General features: G+C 39.4%; 1 protein-coding gene across 1 annotated transcript in view; it reads left to right on the top strand.

The window, feature by feature from the left end:
- LOC115221804 (sodium- and chloride-dependent glycine transporter 1-like) overlaps window positions 1–4157 on the top strand; it is a 41749-nt gene extending 37592 nt beyond the window's left edge. The window contains exons 9-10 of the mRNA XM_029792038.2: window positions 1488–1649; window positions 3644–4157. Of these exons, the coding sequence (XP_029647898.2) occupies window positions 1488–1649; window positions 3644–3910 (429 nt within the window). The 3' untranslated portion in view covers window positions 3911–4157. The remainder of the gene's footprint in view (window positions 1–1487; window positions 1650–3643) is intronic.
- The last annotated feature ends 15726 nt before the right edge of the window (window positions 4158–19883 follow it).

Raw genomic sequence — 19883 nt, 5'->3', positions numbered from 1 at the left:
GTCGACACCGGCGACATTTGAACTCAGAACGTAAAGTCGGAAGAAACACCACTAAGCATTTTTTCCTCGGCGCAGTTACGATTCTACCAACTCGCTGCCTTAATAAAACAACTAAGATTGAGGTAGGATGAACATGCCAATCCTAGACAAGATCCCATTTCCACTGAGGTTAGCTTCTTTTCTTTTTATTCTTCTTCTGGGTCGATAAAATATGTGCCAGTCCAGAACCGCCGATGGTACAACTGACTTTATCGTCCTTCCAAAAGATGCGCGACCTCAAACCTATTTTGGAAACCCTTATATATATATTTCTTACATGTATTGTACTTAGAAGTATTTTTGGTTATGTCCCTCTTATGTCGACTTCGTCGTACTGCAGAGATCAATTCATTCACGTATGAGTCAAATACTGAATTTGCCAGTTCCTTCCTTCAAATTTCTTTCTTTGAACCCATTTTCGTTCTTTGTTATAATGTTTGTTACCCTTTTTCAATGCCGTACAAGTGACCAACATCACAACGTTGCCCCTGTTCGAGACGGCGGTCGTTGTAGGATTCAAGGCCCGTAATTAAACTGACCCCAGTATTTGATCTGTGATGGTAGTCTCCTGAAATACGAGAAAGACGGTTCTAGAAGTTCTTACTGAACAACCTGCAAAAAATGATTTGTTTTTAGTAATCAAATATATGTTTCGGCACTTTAGCTCACTCTCCTCCATCAAATGGACGTTACCTGAACAGGTGCACAGTACACCACACGTCGGGTGTCGAAGAGATCGCAGAGCAACGTGAGGTAAAGTGTTTTGCTCAAGAACACAACGCAGGATTTAAAACCACGATCTCACGATTACGTGTGCAACATGCTAATCACTAGACCAGTGCTTTTCAAACTTTTTGCTGGAGCGGAACCACAAGGAAACATTCCACTGGCTCGAGGAACCCCTGTGCAATAATTTAGTAGTCTTATGCACACATATCTGCACAGGAGAATTAAAAATTACTGCCGATTTTAGCAGTTTTGTAAATTCTTGTGGAACCCCTGGACTGTAGTGGAGGAACCCTGGTTGAAAACCACTGCACTAGACCATGCATCCTTACACTTAACTGGAATTTTATTGGTATATCACCCAAATACATCAATCTCACACTTCCTGTAAGTAGTACGGACTGTGAAAACAGCTTTTCCAAGCTTCGAAAGATCAATTGTCTGTGGAATTCCACATCGAACAACAGACCGGACGAATTAGAACGGACAATTTAGACTGGATAATGCATTTAGACCGGACAATATAGACTGCATAAAGTTGGCCTCGGTGGGATTTAAGCTCAGAGCGCAAAGAGCCAGAAAAAGTATCACTAAGGATTTCTGTCCGACACTCTAACAATTTTTTGAGCTCGCTGCCTTAGATTTGTACTTATGTGAATAACAAGAATCATCACCATTATGAATGTTAGTTCATTATGTTATCCCTGTTGTTTTTCCTCCAGGTGGTGATAGTATCGAAGGCCATACAATACAAAGTAGTCACGCTTCATTCGTATGTTTACCCACGATGGGCACAAACTATTGGTTGGTTGATAGTTATCATTCCACTTGTGATTATTCCAGTATACTTCGTAGTGAAACATTGCCAAAGCGGAGGTTATCAGGTAAGTAGACATATTATGATTGATTGATTGATTTTAGTTTCAGCTCATGAGCTGTGGCCATGCTGGGGCACCGCCATTATATACATATTATTATATTATATTATTATAAAATACATATTATTATATTATATTATTATAAAATATAGACCCCGGAATATGAGAGTAGAAAATGCTAAACACTAAATAGAATTATCATCATCATCATCATCATCATCATCATACTCTCTCTTTTTTACTCTTTTACTTGTTTCAGTCATTTAACTGTGGCCAAGCTGGATCATCGCCTTTAGTCGAGCAAATCGACCATAGGACTTATACTTTGGCAGCCTAGTACTTATTCTATCAGTTTCTTTTGCCAAACCGCTAAGTTACGGGGGATGTAAACACACCAGCATCGTTGTCAAGCGATGTTGGGGGGACAAACACAGACACAAAGACATACACACACACACATACATATATATACATATATACGACGAGCTTCTTTCAGTTTCCGTCTACCAAATCCACTCACAAGGCTTTGGTCGGCCCGAGGCTATAGTAGAAGACACTTGCCCAAGGTGCCACGCAGTGGGACTGAGCCCGGAACCATGTGGTTGGTAAGCAAGCTACTTACAACACAGCCACTCCTATGCATCATCATCATCATCATCGTCGTCGTCATCATCATCATTACCTGATGCATTACTGTCTCGAGTCCTAGATACTCATGGGGCCGGTTACCCAGTTTCCATGGCGTATAAGTGATCGAGATCATAGCATTTTCCGCTACAAGGTCACGCAGGGTTACTCGTTTACAGCTGAGTGGACTGGAGCAACGTGAAACGAAATGTTTAGCTCAAGAGCACAATGCATCGCCCCCTCTGGGAATCGAAACCACGACCTTGCGATCGGTATTTCGCCCGTCGCTACGTTCTGAGTTCAAATTCCGCCGAGGTCGACTTTGCCTTTCATCCTTTCGAGGTCGATAAATTAAGTACCAATTGTGTACTGGGGTCGATGCAATCGACTAGTCCCCTCCCCACCAAATTTGAGACTGTGTGCCTTCAGTAGAAAGGATTATTATTATTATTATTATTATTATTATTATTATTATTATTATTATTATTATTATTATTCTATGTTTGACTTTTGCTTTATGTCTGTACAAGTTGGCTCCAAGTCTCACCCAGAGACCTCAAGAGACAACAGGTTGGAAGTTCTGTGCCATATATTTGGGGGGTTTTGGGGGGGGTGTTGTACTAGTGAATGTCTAATACATAAAATAAAATTTTTTTAAAAAATAAAATAAAATAAAAAATAAATAAAAAGTAAAAATAAAAATAAAAAAAAGTTTGTTTTAAACCTTGGGATTACATAGAGAGTATTTTGCGTAGGATATGAGCAGTTCCCATGAGCACTATCTTTTGAATTTCTGCCATTTTGGGGTTTCCTGGTATCTGAGTTAGGTATTATTATTATTATTATTATTATTATTATTATTATTATTATTATTATTATTATCAAGGCGTTGGGCAGAATCGTTGGCGGCATTTCGTCCGTCTATGTTCTGAGTTCAAATTTCGCCGGAGTCGACTTTACCTTTCGTCCTTCCGCTGTCAATAAAATAAGTACCAGTTCAGTACTGGGGTAGATGTAACTGACTTGCCCCCTCCCCCGAAATTGCTGGCCTTGGAACAAAATTTGAACCCATAAGGCGGCGAGCAGGCGGAATCGTTAGCACGCCAAGTAAAATGCTCAGCGGCAATTCATCCGTCCTGAGTTCAAATTCCACTGAGGTCACTTTTGCCTTTCATCCTTCCGGGGTCGACTAGGGTCGGTGTAATCGACTTGCGCCCATACCCGTAATTACTGGCCATATTATTATTATTTCATTTGATAGGCATTTTAGGTTGTATGCGTTTTAGGCGACTGAAACAGCTTGTCCATAATGTAATTGCTTCAGTTTTCGGCTCAAAACAATTCACTTATATATTTATTTTAATCGTATCCAGGTGATGGTGAAGTCTTTAAAACCCCTGTCAAACTGGGGGCCATCCGAGCCAGAAAACCGCACGGGCAAGTATGCGGAGGAAGCCGACGATGACGACTCCGGGAGCAGAGGAGGCCAGGAGACAACTGCGGAAAACGTAGACGAAGTTCAAAGGAGAGAAATGTTCACTGAAGTTGATGGGGTTGAGAACGAGGCTTTTGAAGGTGACACTCGTCAAAATGTCACCGACCTGCCGAACTCCATAGCTACAACAAACAGTAAATTTTAACTGATGTGACAGTGTTTTGTTTACGTGCGTGCAAGCATGTGTGCGCGCCTGCGTTTGTGTGTGTGTGTGTATGTGTGTGTGTTTGAACAGGGAGATGATGATTTGACACAACGGTCTTTTGATTCACGTGCTGATGTAATTAATTTAAAGGAAGGGAAGGGTACCTTGTTTATTTTTATATTTTTTGTATTTGTACAAAACCAAATAAAGTGCGGAATACAGGAAGATGAAAGAGTGACAGCCTTCACATATTGTTTGTCATTTGTGTTAGCATACACGTGTTATGTGTTCCTCAAATTCAATTCATTTATTTCCGGCAGAAAATTACAGCAAATTTACAACGTGTTATAAAACAAAGCCGGACGTCCTAGACTAGAATTGGCAACAGAGCGTCAAGGACCCCTTGCAGGTCTTGTAACTGAAACAAATAATGACAACAAAAGCAAAATAATGATAATTGATTAATTAAAAATAAACGTAGAAAATCACTGATTCACAAAGCAGTAATTTAACACAAGACAGCCACTAATTGTGAGCGCTGCTATAGAAATGAATAACAGGTTTTAGATTGTTGAATGGGCGGCCGAGAAGGAATAGGAAGTTTCTGCTTTGAAGTGAAATGCTATGACGTCTTTTTTTCTTTTTTTTTCCCCCTTTTTTTTATTTCATTATATCGACGCAGGCGTTGCTTGCTTCCCGACCACATGGCTCCGGGTTCAATCCCACTGCGTGGAACCTTCGACAAGTGTCTTTTACTATAGACTCGGGCCGACTACTTGTGAGTGGATTTGATTGACAGAAACTGAAAGAAGCTCGGCGTATATACAAGGTGTTCAGAAAGTCTCTCCGCAGTATGTATTTTATTGCAAAATAAATATTTATAAGATGGTATAAGACTACAAAAGAATACATTAGACTTTACAAGACTAACTAAACTTTATAAGAGGTGTTGAAAGTGTCGTCCTTCATTTTCAATGCATAAGTTGACTCTCCTACACATGTTTTAAAATGCATATTGGTGAGTCTGGCGTGGTATGGATCGTGTGAAAGTTATGATCGATTCTTTTGGCTCCTTAATGGTTTGCGGGTGATTCTTGTACATTGATCCTTTAAAGGCGGCGAGCTGGCAGAGACGTTAGCATGCCGGGCGAAGTGCTTCGCGGTATTTCGCCCGTCGCTACGTTCGGAGTTCAACTTCCGCCGAGGTCGACTTTGCCTTTCATCCATTCGGGGTCGATAAATTAAGTAACAGTTACGCACTAGGGCCGATGTAATCGACTTAATCCGTTTGTCTGACCTTGTTTGTCCCCTCTATGCTTAGCCCTTTGTGGGTAATAAAGAAACTGATTCTTGTACATTGATCCTTTACTTGCTCCCCAGTAAAAAAAATCTGGTGGTGTTAAATCAGGTGATCTTGGTGGCCAAAGTTCCTTCGAAAATATCCGTTCACCGAAAAACTCTTAAAGTAGCGCCATGATAATGCGCGAAGTATGTGCTGTAGATCTACCTTGCTGAAAGTTTGCCTTATTAATTTCACTTTCAGTGAGTTGGCCTACAAATGGATAAACAATATCTGAGCAATATCTCTTGGTGTTGATGGTGTCTTCAAAAAATATCGCTCCCACAATACGCTTTCTTGAAATTGCTATCCATACTCCAACTCTTTCGGAATGCAGAGGTTACTCATGCGACGCGTGTGGATTCCCAGTGCTCCATAACCTTGTGCGTTGCGAATTTATGGGTCCCGACAGATGGAACCAAGCCTCATCAGTGTAAAAACACCCATCCAGCACTTCTATGCCTTTTTCGGCAACAACGTTTTGGAACCAATAACAATAATGAAGTCTTTTAGCATGATCCGTAGTCTTCAATTCTTGAATAGCCAGCACTTTGTATGGAAAGAAATATAATTTCTTTTTTACTGCCATGTGAGCACTTCCTAGGTTGTTTTCCGTTCCCTGTGACAATTTGCGTAAGGACTTTGACGGGCTTGCCAACAGTTTATCAGAAATATTGGAGAATGTTTCGTCTAAAAGAACAGTATGCCTACCGCTTCTTGCTGCGTCTTCCACTGAGCCTGTGTTTCTGAATTCTCTTATTAAATCCCGCACAGCATCACGATGTGGAACAACAGTATTTGGAAAAGTTTCACTGAACTTTTGTTTTACAGTATCTGTGTATTTGTTTCCAGCTCGAAGCACTCATTCAACTAAAAACGTACGTTCTTCAATGTCGACACGCTAAAGGGTACACAATGACTGAGGGAAAATGGCTGACACCCGGCCGTCTACGCAGTGATAACCAAGTTGCGCATGAGCAGGATTTAAAAAATTCACTGTAGAGAGACTTTTTGAACACTGTATATAAAACAGAGTTTGCGTGTGTGCATATGTTCCTCATGGCTTCGAAAACTGAGTTGCCGATTTTGACATATGAGGTATCAAAACATTCGGGAATCTTTCGGCTACCAAACAAAGTATGTTTTTTTCACAACAACTCTTTTTTACAACAAAACTAACCTCGAATACAAGGTCGGGTCGCACAATTTTAAGGATTTAGCTAAAGGAGGCAACTCTGTCTTAAAACTTTTTTCTACTTAAATTTTTTTTTCTACTGTAAATATATCTTTCTTTTGATGAAAGGGTGTGTTTTAAAAGAGATTTGGCTGCTATTTGTAGTAACTCAAATTACCACAAAGACACCTCTGAGTGTATGTGTGTTTTGTTGCGATGAAAAAAATACTATTTCTCAGAATATTTTGCAGAATAAATTTTAAAGAAATCTGGACATCCTTTCATACTGGTGACCATTCAGCTTCAAATTACAATTGTTAATTGTTGGAAGTCAAGTAAACTGAGATGTACATATAGTTTTATTGTATAAAGTGTAAGTTCAATACAACTAAAACCCTTTAAGGTGGAGCCACAGCATGGCCGCAGGCAAATGACTGAAACAAGTAAATGACTGAAACAAGTAAAAGATAAAAGATAAAATGTCGTCGTGAGTATTTGATGCTATAAAAAGCGCACGGATATATTAGATCCACCCCAATTTCAGCAGCGACAATTAGATCCACCCCAATTTCAGCAGCGAAAATTAGATCCACCCCAATTTCAGCAGCGAAAATTAGATACACCTTAATTTCAGCAGCGAAAATTAGATCCACCCCAATTTCAGCAGCGAAAATTAGATACACCTTAATTTCAGCAGTGAAAATTAGATCCACCCCAATTTCAGCAGCGAAAATTAGATCCACCCCAATTTCAGCAGCGAAAATTAGATACACCTTAATTTCAGCAGTGAAAATTAGATCCACCCCAATTTCAGCAGCGAAAATTAGATACACCTTAATTTCAGCAGTGAAAATTAGATCCACCCCAATTTCAGCAGCGAAAATTAGATCCACCCCAATTTCAGCAGCGAAAATTAGATCCACCCCAATTTCAGCAGCGAAAATTAGATCCACCCCAATTTCAGCAGTGAAAATTAGATACACCTTAATTTCAGCAGTGAAAATTAGATACACCTTAATTTCAGCAGTGAAAATTAGATACACCTTAATTTCAGCAGTGAAAATTAGATACACCTTAATTTCGGCAGCGTATCAAGGAAAGTAATATTTAGTGCATTAAAGTATATAATGTTTAAAACAATCTAACAGGACATTACAAAAGTACAATAGCTAATCTTTTTATCTGTTTCTTATTTCAGTCATTTGACTGCGGCCATGCTGGATCACCGCCTTGAAGAATTTTAGTCGAAGGAATCAACCCCAGTAATCATATATTTTTTAAGCCTGCTACTTATTTTGTCGATCTCTTTTGTCGAACCACTAGGTTACGAGGACATAAACACACGGTGGTGGACACACACACACACACACATATACGATGAGCTTCTTTCAGTTTCCGTCAACCAAATCCACGCACAAGGCTTTGGTCAGCCTGTGGCTACAGTAGAAGACGCCACGCAGTGGAACTGAACCCAAAATCATGTGGCTGGGAAGCAAACTCTTTATCACACAGCCACGCTGACAGCAGAAAGTATTACAATATATAGAAAGTATACTAAGATGGTGAGCTGGCAGAACCGTTAGCACACCGGGCAAAATGCATAGCAGCATTTTGTGCATCTTTATGCTCTGAGTTAAAATTTCGTCGTGGCCGACTTTATTTTTAAGGCGGCGAGCTGGCAGAAACGTTAGCACGCCGGGCGAAATGCGTAGCCGTATTTCGTCTGCCGTTACGTTCTGAGTTCAAATTCCGCCGAGGTCGACTTTACCTTTCATCTTTCGGGGTCGATAAATTAAGTACCAGTTACGCACTGGGGTCGATGTAATCGACTTAATCTCTTTGTCTGTCCTTTTTTGTCCCCTCTATGTTTAGCTCCTTGTGGGCAATAAAGAAATAAGAATCGTTAGCACACCGGACAAAATGCTTAGCAGTATTTCGCCCGTCTTTACGTTCTGAGTTCAAATTCCGCCGAGTTCGACTTTGCTCTTCATCCTCTCGGGGACAATAAAACAAGTGCTAGTTGAGCACTGGGGTCGATGTAATCGACTATCCCCCTCCCCAAAATTTCAGGCCTTGTGCCTATAGTAGAAAGGATTATTATGGGATCATACTATGTAAAAGAGACTGTCTGGATTGAATAGCCTTTAGTAGTGAACAACAAGGACAAAGCTAATGGGAGGCCCAAATTTGCACGTAGGACCCAGGTGATTTTTTGAAACATTTTTTAATACCATCGTATACTATATTAAGTTGGCAGAATCATAAGCACGCCGGATAAAATGCTTAGCGGCATTTCGTCCGTCTTTACGTTCTGCGTTCAAATCCCGCCAAGATCCACTCGTGCCTTTCATCCTTTCGGGATCGATAAAATAAGTACCAGTTGAGTAACTGACTTTCCCCCTCCGCCAAACTTCTTGGCCTTGTGCCGAAAATTGAAACCAATAAGTTTCTTGAAATTTTTAGTGTTGTCTTTTTCTTGTCGTTTTAAAGAAGTAAGAATGTGCAAAGTCTTTGGACTAGAATACATGAGTATTTTGCTCAAACAAGATATGTCGATAACACGTAGAATCAACAGAATTTTAAGCAGATCGCCAAGACGGAAATTATAGTTGAATTTTATTTGTGCAAGTGTGTTTACATGTCTGAAAACTTTAAAACTTTATTTGAAAACTTTGAAATGTCTGAAAACTTTATTTGTACAGAGAAACGATATATCCAGAGTTTTATTTAAAACTAGTCTCAGAAATCTTTTAAGATTTTTTGACTTAACTAGAATAATGAGCTAACAAAATGGAACTGTAATTTAGATGACTACTAATAAATGCCTACTCTCTATGTTACCATAAAGAAAACAATTATTAAAGTCTTCTAGAAAATTCTTTTGAATTCCAATTTTAATATATTTTTATCGAAGTGTAGTTTTATATTTCCTTTTAAGATTGAAAATTTCAATTACACGCTTCAGTTGCAAAACTAATTGAGGTCTCAGAATTACCCGAAACTCTTCTCCTCCACCCTCTTCCCCACCGAAAAAAAAGCGTTCACGACAAATTCCAATATAATCACAATCTACACTCTCTGAAACGTACATGTAGACAATTTCATTAATAAACATTCATTTTGCAGAAAGTTACGAAAAAGCAATGTCAGAAAATCCCACTTCTGTTGTTAGGCCCTAAATTTATTTACTGATCGAATGGGTATTGTCAGACGAATAAAAGATACAAAGGAAAATTATGCGAAGCATATCAGAAAAATTACATTCAACGACTAGCAGAAAACCACCCGAAGAACGTATTTGATGGCATATAAGACGCGCTAATTTTTCAAAAAAAATCTTAAAAATTGACCCGTGCGTAGTTGACGTTCCCTAATTGTAGGTTACAATGAATGACATGTGACAGCATATAATGCACTTTTTCCTACAATATCATCCCAACTCAATATGCGAATTTGTGCACCTCATATGATAATTTTGTCCCTCACGCTCACTCCTAGAAATTGATTTTAATCCGACGGTCTCTTCTATTTTTATATACTACTAGCAGTATCGCCCGGCGTTGCTCGGGTTTGTAAGGGAAATAATTATATAAGCATTTTTAGAGATGTAAAGTATAATAGCCATCTCAATATGGCTAACCACAAAGGGGGAGGGGTGTTACTGTAGCTTTTTACGTTCTGAGATTTAATAATAAATTTTAGAGAGTTACTTCCCTTATATATGTCAAAAATGGATTAAAAATGGGAAAAATTGATGGTAAATTTTTTTTAAATCGTAGACTCATCGTAGACGCGCGCTAATACCCAGACGGTCTCGATATGAATCACGACTATAAGATACCCGGTTTTGGTTAAACTGCACCGCAAAATGTGGGAGTAGTTAGGAATCTAAATCGTAGGAGACAGACACACAACCTGACTTTTATATATAAAGATTTCCTCTATTTGCATAATATTGAGGTCTCTTTCTTTCTTTTGTTATCTTACTGTTTTTACCAATATACATATATATATATAAATATATATATAGTTACAGAGATGTACTTGCATAGCAAGTGACTTGATCTGAGATCGTGTGCTGGAACGAAAACAGTTGCAGCGTTGAAGGTGTTTATAAGCCATTTAAGAAACACACAAAAACCGTTAGATTCACTTCAACATTTAAATTTAATTTGTCAAAATATTTTCGTCGCTTTGAGACCGCGACCTGTTAGCACGATATTTTTGTCAGTGAACAGGTCGCGGTCTCAAAGCGACGAAAATATTTTGGCAAATTAAATTTAAATGTTGAAGTGAATGTAACGGTTTTTGTGTGTTTTTTAAATGGCTTACAAACACCTTCCACGCTGCAATATATATATACACACATATATATATATGTATGTATGTATGTATGTGTGTATATGTGTATGCATGTATGTGTGTGTGTGTGCGTGTCTGTGCTTGTGATTGTCCTCCACCACTGCTTGACAACGAATGTTGGTTTGTTTACATCCCTGTCACCTAGTGGTTTGACAAAGGAAACAGTTAGAATAAGTACAATGCTTACGAAAATAAAACTGGAGTTGATTCATTAAACTACAATTCTTCAAGGCATTGCCCCAGCATGGCCACAGACCAATGGCTGGAAAAAGCAGAAGAATAAAAGAATACATTCTCTGCTTTGGTCTTATGTTCAAGGCATGAGAAAGCTTGAGTTTACATGAGAAGGCCTAACAGACCTGGTAGAAACAGCAGCCAAATCTCCCTCAAATCACACCTTACATCTTATGTATGTATATATATATGAGCCCATGAGGGAGACCTCTACATGGTAGCTAGACCTGGTAGAAATAGCAGCCAAATTTCCCCCAAATCACACCTTACTGTCTTATCTATGTATATATGTATGTATGAGCCTATGAGGGAGACCCCTACATGGCAGCTAGACATGGTAGAAATAGCAGCCAAATCTCCCTCAAATCACACCTTACTGTCTTATCTTTCTGCTACTTGGATATAGGTGTTATATTCGTCGTAAAAAACTTTCCTGTCACACACTCACGCACACGCACACGCACACACACACGCACCCTCACACACACGCGCACACACACACACACTCACACACACGCACGTTAGCTTACAATTTTATTTACATATTTGCGTGTCTATGTGTTGAAAGAGGAAGTGGGAGGCAGAGTGAAAGAATCACTCACTACAGTAAGTGAATTACTTTCATTTTATTCATTGCCCACTGTGTGTGTGCGTTTGCGTGTGGTGTAAACCAGACTAAGAAAAGCATTTGACACACACACCAGAATGCGAGTTTTCTGTAAATTTTGCTTAATTGGAGTTTAAATTTTAAAAACTGGACCTGGCGTGACGCGATGCATTGTACTCTTAAAACTGCTAGCTAAATTGTAATTGAAGAAATCCTATATTGTAGATTTGTATAACTCCCAAAGGGAGGCAGATAAAATCTGCCTTTTATAATAAGAGACTAGCAGTATCGCCCGGCGTTGCTCGGGTTTGTAAGGGAAATAACTATATAAGCATTTTTAGAGAGTTATAGCTAAAAAATAGCAAAAAATGCATTAAAAATCGTTGACTCATCGTAGACATTTTTAGAGAGTTACTTCCCTTATATAATAGCGAAAAAATGCATTAAAATGGAAAAAAAACGATGGTAAATTTTTTTTTAAATCGTAGACTCATGTAGACTCTTTCTTAGCCATTTCTGTTTTGGTGTCTTGAAGCCATGAAGTCGTTGTTCTAAAAGAACGCTGGTCTCCTTGACAACGCATTACGACGTTGATTTCCTTACACTCCCTTCCCCACAGGTGCAGGTGTGAGCGTGGACGCCAACTCCGCCGCCATCGACACACGAAAAATTATGCATTAAAATGGAATAAAAAATGATGTTAAATTATTTTTAAAATCGTAGACTCATCGTAGACGCGCGCTAATACTCAGACGGGCTCGATATGAATCACGACTATAAGCTACCCAAATTTGGTTAAACTGCACCGCAAAATGTGGGAGTAGTTAGGAATCTAAATCGAAGGGGACAGACACTCACACAACTACAGTTTTATATATATAGATATACATAGCGCAGTAGTGGTGAGATGTGACAGCAAAGAAAAGCATACATTCACTCTCTGCATGCAATTAGACTCGGAAAGTTCGTGAGGAACCCATTGACCCAATTTGCTGACTTTTCCGATAGCACACAGGTCTCAATGAATGGTTGAATGACCAAATCCAAGCTTCTCTGCTAGTTCCTCAACAGTTACGATGAGATTTTGTTCCACCAGGGTTTTCAGGATGTCCTTGTTGAGTTCTACAGATCTTTCAGGATGAGGCTCGTCTTCTAGGCTGTAGTTTATGGCTCGGAATTTCTGGAACCACCATTGACACTGCCTTACGCTTATTGTCCAATCCCCATATACTGCATTAATATTTCTTGTACTTTCCGTTGCGTTGTTGTCTTTATTGAACTCATAAAGCAAAATATGCCAAATATGCTCCTTTGTTACTTCCAACATAGCTTTGAAAAAAATAGCTGTTAAAATCGAAATGCACTCTTCAAAACTTGCACTATGAATAAGGACAAGATAAAATTACTACCTGCTTTTATAGCAAGTTAATATAAGTAGTTTATCCCATTCCCCTCTGACTTTTAGTTCAAGCTGTTGAAAAAACCGCATTATTATATATATATACATACATACATACATATACACACACACTCTCTCTCTCACACACATGCACACATTTATATTCTGTTATTCTTTTATATGTTTCAGCCTTGAGGTTGTGGCCATGCTGGATCATGTGTGTGTGCGTGTGTGTCTATCTGTCTGTCTGTCTGTATGTATATATGTATATGTATGTGTGTGAACAATAATATTTTCAACAGATGTGTTGCAAATGTATCTGATTGTTCTCAAGCTTCAAATTTACTCTCTTCCAAGAACATTTTCACTCACTCTTATTTGTTAGCTTCCCATGCATTTTACTCATGTATCTATCAGCGTGATAGACAGAAACAATATTACATCTAGTTTCACTTTATTCGTTACACAGTGTGTGTGCGTTTGCGTGTGCTGTAAACCAGACTAAGAAAAGCATTTGACACACACCAGAATGTGAGTTTTCTGTAAATTTTGCTTAATTAGAGTTTAAATTTTAAAAACTGGACCTGGCATGACGCGATGCATTGTACTGACTGTCTTATGTATGTATATATATATGAGCCAATGAGGGGGACCTCTACATGGTAGCTAGACCTGGTAGAAATAGCAGCCAAATTTCCCCCAAATCACACCTTACTGTCTTATCTATGTATATATGTATGTATGAGCCTATGAGGGAGACCCCTACATGGCAGCTAGACATGGTAGAAATAGCAGCCAAATCTCCCTCAAATCACACCTTACTGTCTTATCTTTCTGCTACTTGGATATAGGTGTTATATTCGTCGTAAAAAACTTTCCTGTCACACACTCACGCACACGCACACACACACACACACGCACCCTCACACACACACACACGCGCGCACACACACACACACGCACGTTAGCTTACAATTTTATTTATATATTTGCGTGTCTATGTGTTGAAAGAGGAAGTGGAAGGCAGAGTGAAAGAATCACTCACTACAGTAAGTGAATTACTTTCATTTTATTCATTGCCCACTGCGTGTGGTGTAAACCAGACTAAGAAAAGCATTTGACACACACACCAGAATGTGAGTTTTCTGTAAATTTTGCTTAATTGGAGTTTAAATTTTAAAAACTGGACCTGCCATGACGCGATGCATTGTACTCTTAAAAATGCTAGGTAAATTGTAATTGAAGAAATCCTATATTGTAGATTTGTATAACTCCCAAAGGGAGGCAGATAAAATCTGCCTTTTATAATAAGAGATAACGTTTACTGCTATAACTAAGGTACTTTTATAATATTCTGTAATGAAATGCTAGATTGCTTTAAATATTGACTTCTAATTTTGGCACAAGGCCAGAAATTTCAGGAGATGGATTAAGTCGATTACATCGATCCTAGTGTTTAACTGGTTCTTCTTCTATTGGGCCCAAAAGGCTCAAAAGCAAAGTCAACCCCGTCGGTATTTGAACTCAGGACGTAAAGTCGGAAGAAACACCGCTAAGCATTTTCCGGCGCCGTAACGAATCTGCCACCTTAGAATTGCATTAAATATCACACATGTATGTATGTATGTATGTATGTATGTGTGTGTGTGTGTGTGTGTGTGTGTGTGTGTGTGTGTGTATGGTAACATGTATCCCAGTACAACCTGTTGCATGGTTGGGTCGTTGGCGACTAAACCGGCAACCCCACCAAGCTTGCTAGGTGAGGAGGGTGTTTATTGGACACCCTGCGGGGTGAAAAGCAAAACCCGTCAAAGAGCGGAGGAACTCTTGAGAGTCAACGGCCATCCAATAAATATCTTAAGGCTGTATCATGCGCGGGGACATAGAAATAATCGGACTGAATACCCAATCGCGCGGTTAAACTAATAGGAGTGAAGGACTCCTAGCCTTTGTCAAGGTATCCTTCTAGGAGAAGGTAACTCAGGTAACTGGGATAACTCCAACATAAAACCTGCGGCTCAGTGGTTACCGATGATGTTGACTTGTTCTTCTTTTCGGATTATGGCTGCTGTTGTTTAGTGAGTGGGATTGACTCAGTGCACAGCCTTTCCTCACTTTAAAAAAAAATCTTGCACAGGCATTGCACGATAACAACATTGATTAAGCTTCGATAACGAGGGCAGCCACCATGTATGTATGTGGGGGCGCAATGGCCCAGTGCTTAGGGCAGCGGACTCGCGGTCATAGGATCGCGGTTTCGATTCCCAGACCGGGCGTTGTGAGTGTTTATTGAGCGAAAACACCTAAAGCTCCACGAGGCTCCGGCAGGGGATGGTGGTGATCCCTGCTGTACTCTTTCACCACAACTTTCTCTCACTCTTACTTCCTGTTTCTGTTGTACCTGTATTTCAAAGGGCCGGCCTTGTCACTCTCTGTGTCACGCTGAATATCCCCGAGAACTACGTTAAGGGTACACGTGTCTGAGGAGTGCTCAGCCACTTACACGTTAATTTCACGAGCAGGCTGTTCCGTTGATCGGATCAACCGGAACCCTCGTCGTCGTAACTGACGGAGTGCTTCCATCCCATGTATGTATGTATGTATGTATAAATGGTGGCAGTTTCTTCATATCTGAAGGTCATGAGGAAGAGTGGCACACTCTCAAGTGGCCCATGCCACTTCCTGTCTGTGCTTAGTAGTTTTGAAATGAGAGTCAGACTATGCAATCTGATCCCGCTCTTTAGATCTGGATGTCCGATCACAGAGGCAAAGGCAGCTACAGTGACCAGCAAGTTGCAGGCTTTATTTTAATATCCTAGTGTTGGATATGTAATTTAACGAAGTAGGGGGAAGAAATATTCACACGATACTCTTTCACTCGCTTCAGTCATTTGACTGTGGCCATGCTGGAGCACCGCCTTTAGTCGAGCAAATCGACACCAGGACTTATTCTTTGGAAGCCCAGTACTTATTCTATCGGTCTTCTTTTGCCGAACCACTAAGTTACGGGGACGTAAACACACCAGCATCGGTTGTCAAGCGATGTTGGGGGGGGGGGAGACAAACATATACACACATACACACATTTATATATACATATATACGACGGGTGTCTTTCAGTTCCCATCTACCAAATCTACTCACAATGCTGTAGTAGAAGACACTTTGCCCAGGGTGCCACGCAGTGGGACTGAACCCGGAACCATGTGGTTCGTAAGCAAGCTAGTTACCACACAACCACTCCTACACTACGATTACTGTTACACAAGGTTAAATACTCTCTGCCAATGACTCACAGTGAACTGCTTGCTCTCATTAATTGCTCACAGTTCTTAATTTTATAGTAATGTGTCAGTTCACTTATAGTCACATGGAGGTGGTCGGAATCCTTCCCCAACACTTTACAGTGTAGTGGCCTTTTCCTATGTGAATTGTCTTACAGGGCCTAAGAGCTCCACCTCCCCTGGAGTTGCCAGAAGAACATCAAAGAGGGCACTTGACTGCCTGTGGGACACCACTCCGTTTTCAGTCAAGATTGACTCTCCTAGCCTTTTTCCTTTCCCAGGGCACTCACAAAGCAGTGGGGGTTATATATACACAATAGGTATCTACTTGATTCATGTCCACCAAAGTTTTCACTTTACTTACTTAATACCTTCCCTCTGTATGGACTAGAAGCCATCAACAACCTCGAACAGCCTTGATCTTAACTCTGGGCTGTCTTTTCTGCTTCTCTCCAGTTGGACCCCTGCTTTTTCAGCTCTACCTCAGTATCCCACCTTCAATTATTTTTAGAGCATCCTCTCTTCCCTCCTTTGTTGGTTCCATCTTAGGGGTTTCCCTAAAAGAAGGCCTTCCTCTGCCAGTCTTGTTGATTTTGGATTGACATCAATACTTCTTTAACTGTGATTTTTTTCTAGGCAGGGGTGTTGGCCCTACACAAACCCATTTTTACCTCTGGGAAGAGGTGGCCCATATCAGTCTGGCCTCTATCCTTTGACCTGTCCAGTGTGAGGAGCCCTGTCAGGAGCTCACACTCTAATGGTATAGCTGTCAAGGTCATTAAGGCACATAAGCCACCACACAGCAACAAGGGCTGGACCTTGTAGTGACCACTGAATTTTACTCACACACTGTTGATCAGCCCAATGCAACATAAACATACACTAAAAATCTACACAAACATACATTAAAATATGTTTGTTCCTTCTCAAGCCATGCCTGGCTCCTAGTGGCCGGTATCCTAGCTTCCTTGGCGTATAGGTTCCCCACCTGGACAGGATGCCGGTCCATCGCAGGTGAGCTGCAAGATGCAGGAGGAAAGAGAGAAAGTTGTGGCGAAAGAGTCAGCAGAAGTTCACCATTACCTTCTGCCAGAGACGCATGGAGCTTAGGTGTTTCGCTCATAAACACACACATTGCCTGATCTGAGATTCGAACACATTAAAATATACATTTAATGAAATAATTTAAGCAACATATTTAATGACTTTGTAAAATTTATTTATTAACAAAATATTTTACCTATACCATTGTTTGTTTATTTTGGTTACCTTTTAATCCCCCAAATTTTAGGGGTTTTTTAATAATTTTTCTTTTTTAGAATTCAAATGATTGTGAAATTAAATTTAAACCTTTATATAACAAAACAGAACAAAAAATAACAAAAAAGAAAAAATTTTTTAGTACTCCAATATTTCGTTTTTGTCTTCTTAATTTTTTCTTTTTAAAAAATGGGGATTTGGGGTGAGTTTTTTGAGGAGTTTATGTTTATGAAACTTCCAGGTCATGGAACAACACTTTTAAACAGACCCCTGGAAAGATCATGAAATAAAAAAAAATATATAATATGTGTATAAAAAAACAATGAAAGAATGTGCTTGGTAGATCTTTTAAAATAATGAAACAGAATTCTTCCTTTGAGTGAAAAATATAAATAAATAAACACTTTTGGAAGGTCAACAAAAGATTTGAAACAAAACAAAAAATGTTTAAATATCTAATTGGGTCATGACAAAATTTCAAGAACCCTCAGCAGGTCCTCATCACATAACAAAGAGTTGCCTATAGATCAACAAACAGTTGAATGCTTCCTGAGAAGTCACCCATTGAGCATTTGAAGAGTTCCTTGTAAGTCTTTCAATGAAGAAGAGTTCCTGAAAATGTTCAAGTAATGGAGACATTCCCAGTTGATAGAATTTTGAGGCAGTATATTTAATATGTTGCCCAGTTTGACTCCATCGTCACCACCAACATCAAAACTTTGGGTACATTTTAACAGAATCCACTCGGTTTGCAAGCATTCGGAACAAATTTCACCATTTCTGTCGCCCTTTCTCCACCAACCAGTTTTGAAACTTCTACACCAAGTCACCACAAAGAACTGCTCGCATTTCTTTGCTTAAGCCATAAAATGAGAAGATACTCTTCAAATCTTTACCATTTAACCCTTTCATTACAGTATTTATTTTGAAACACTTGGTGTTTCTTTCAATTATTTTAAATATAACAAAGAATTAAGTACAATAACTTATTTACCATTCAGCTAGTGTTAGGAACATAAATTGTGACTAAGGTTTGGTGGAAGATTTTCATTCAAAACTTATGGAAACAAGACATTTGTACTACAGAGCCAGAGGCGGTTTCAGCCGGGTTGGTAACGAAAGGGTTAGACCAGTCATATCCAGTCATATTCTATCAGTTTTATGTTCAAACTGGCCAGATCTCGCCCCTCACACATACACCCTACATTGTCATTCTAAAAATAAACAATCACATCATTGAAGCTATGAGATAATGCATGATTAATTCAAAACAATGTGAATAAATAAGTATTACATTTGACAATTTTAAAGGGTAAATATAATCAAACAACGACTGATTAAGAAACTTGTGGAATATCATCAAATAATGGAATAAACCTCCAAATAATCAAAGACAAGAATAAAATGCGGCTTCCCCAAAGCAGAGTATAACAGTGGAAACACCAAAAAAATGGACCATTCTCTTCTATAGTATTATAGTCTGCTTATGCGGAAAGGACTTATTGTATCGTCTTCATGAAATTTCAAAATTTCAGCTCAGCTTTGTTAATTCTCTGATATTTTTTTTTAAACTTAATCATAAGAGAAGGAAGGGACATTGCCATTTTTAGGTCCTCTCAGACTGGTTGGATGAGAATGATCTTGTTAATGCTTAGATATTTTTAAATTGAGATTTGTCAGAGAAACAGAAGCAAGGAAGAAATTCCAGAGGATTAGTCTTGGAAAGTTAGGATTGAGTATTGCATGTTCAGTGTTAGACAGGAGGGGGCATCTGGAAGATGAGGACACAGTGAGGGGGAGAGACAAATAGATAGGTCAGACAGAGAGACTCTACAGTTAGCTCATGCAGAAGATAGGACTATTTCATCAAATATTGCTCTTTTCTAGCAATAACTCATAAGTGCAGGAGTGGCTGTGTGGTAAGTAGCTTGCTTACCAACCACATGGTTCCAGGTTCAGTCCCACTGCGTGGCACCTTTCTACTATAGCCTCGGGCCGGCCAAAGCCTTGTGAGTGGATTTGGTTGATGGAAACTGAAAGAAGCCCGTCGTATATATGTATATGTATGTGTGTTTGTATGTCTGTGTTTGTACCCCTAGCATTACTTGTCAACCGATGCTGGTGTGTTTATGTTCCCATAACTTAGCAGTTTGGCAAAAGAGACCAATAGAATAAGTACTAGGCTTACACAGAATAAGTCCTGGGGTCAATTTGCTCAACTAAAGGCGGTGCTCCAGCATGGCCGCAGTCAAATGACTGAAACAAGTAAAAGAGTATAAGTTACATCAGAGGTCCCCAACCAACAGTGGACCAC

Source organism: Octopus sinensis, linkage group LG18 (assembly GCF_006345805.1).
Source record: "Octopus sinensis linkage group LG18, ASM634580v1, whole genome shotgun sequence".
Lineage (NCBI taxonomy): Eukaryota > Metazoa > Mollusca > Cephalopoda > Octopoda > Octopodidae > Octopus > Octopus sinensis.
Note: the sequence above shows the minus strand (reverse complement) of the source record. Positions and strands in the feature narration are given on the sequence as shown.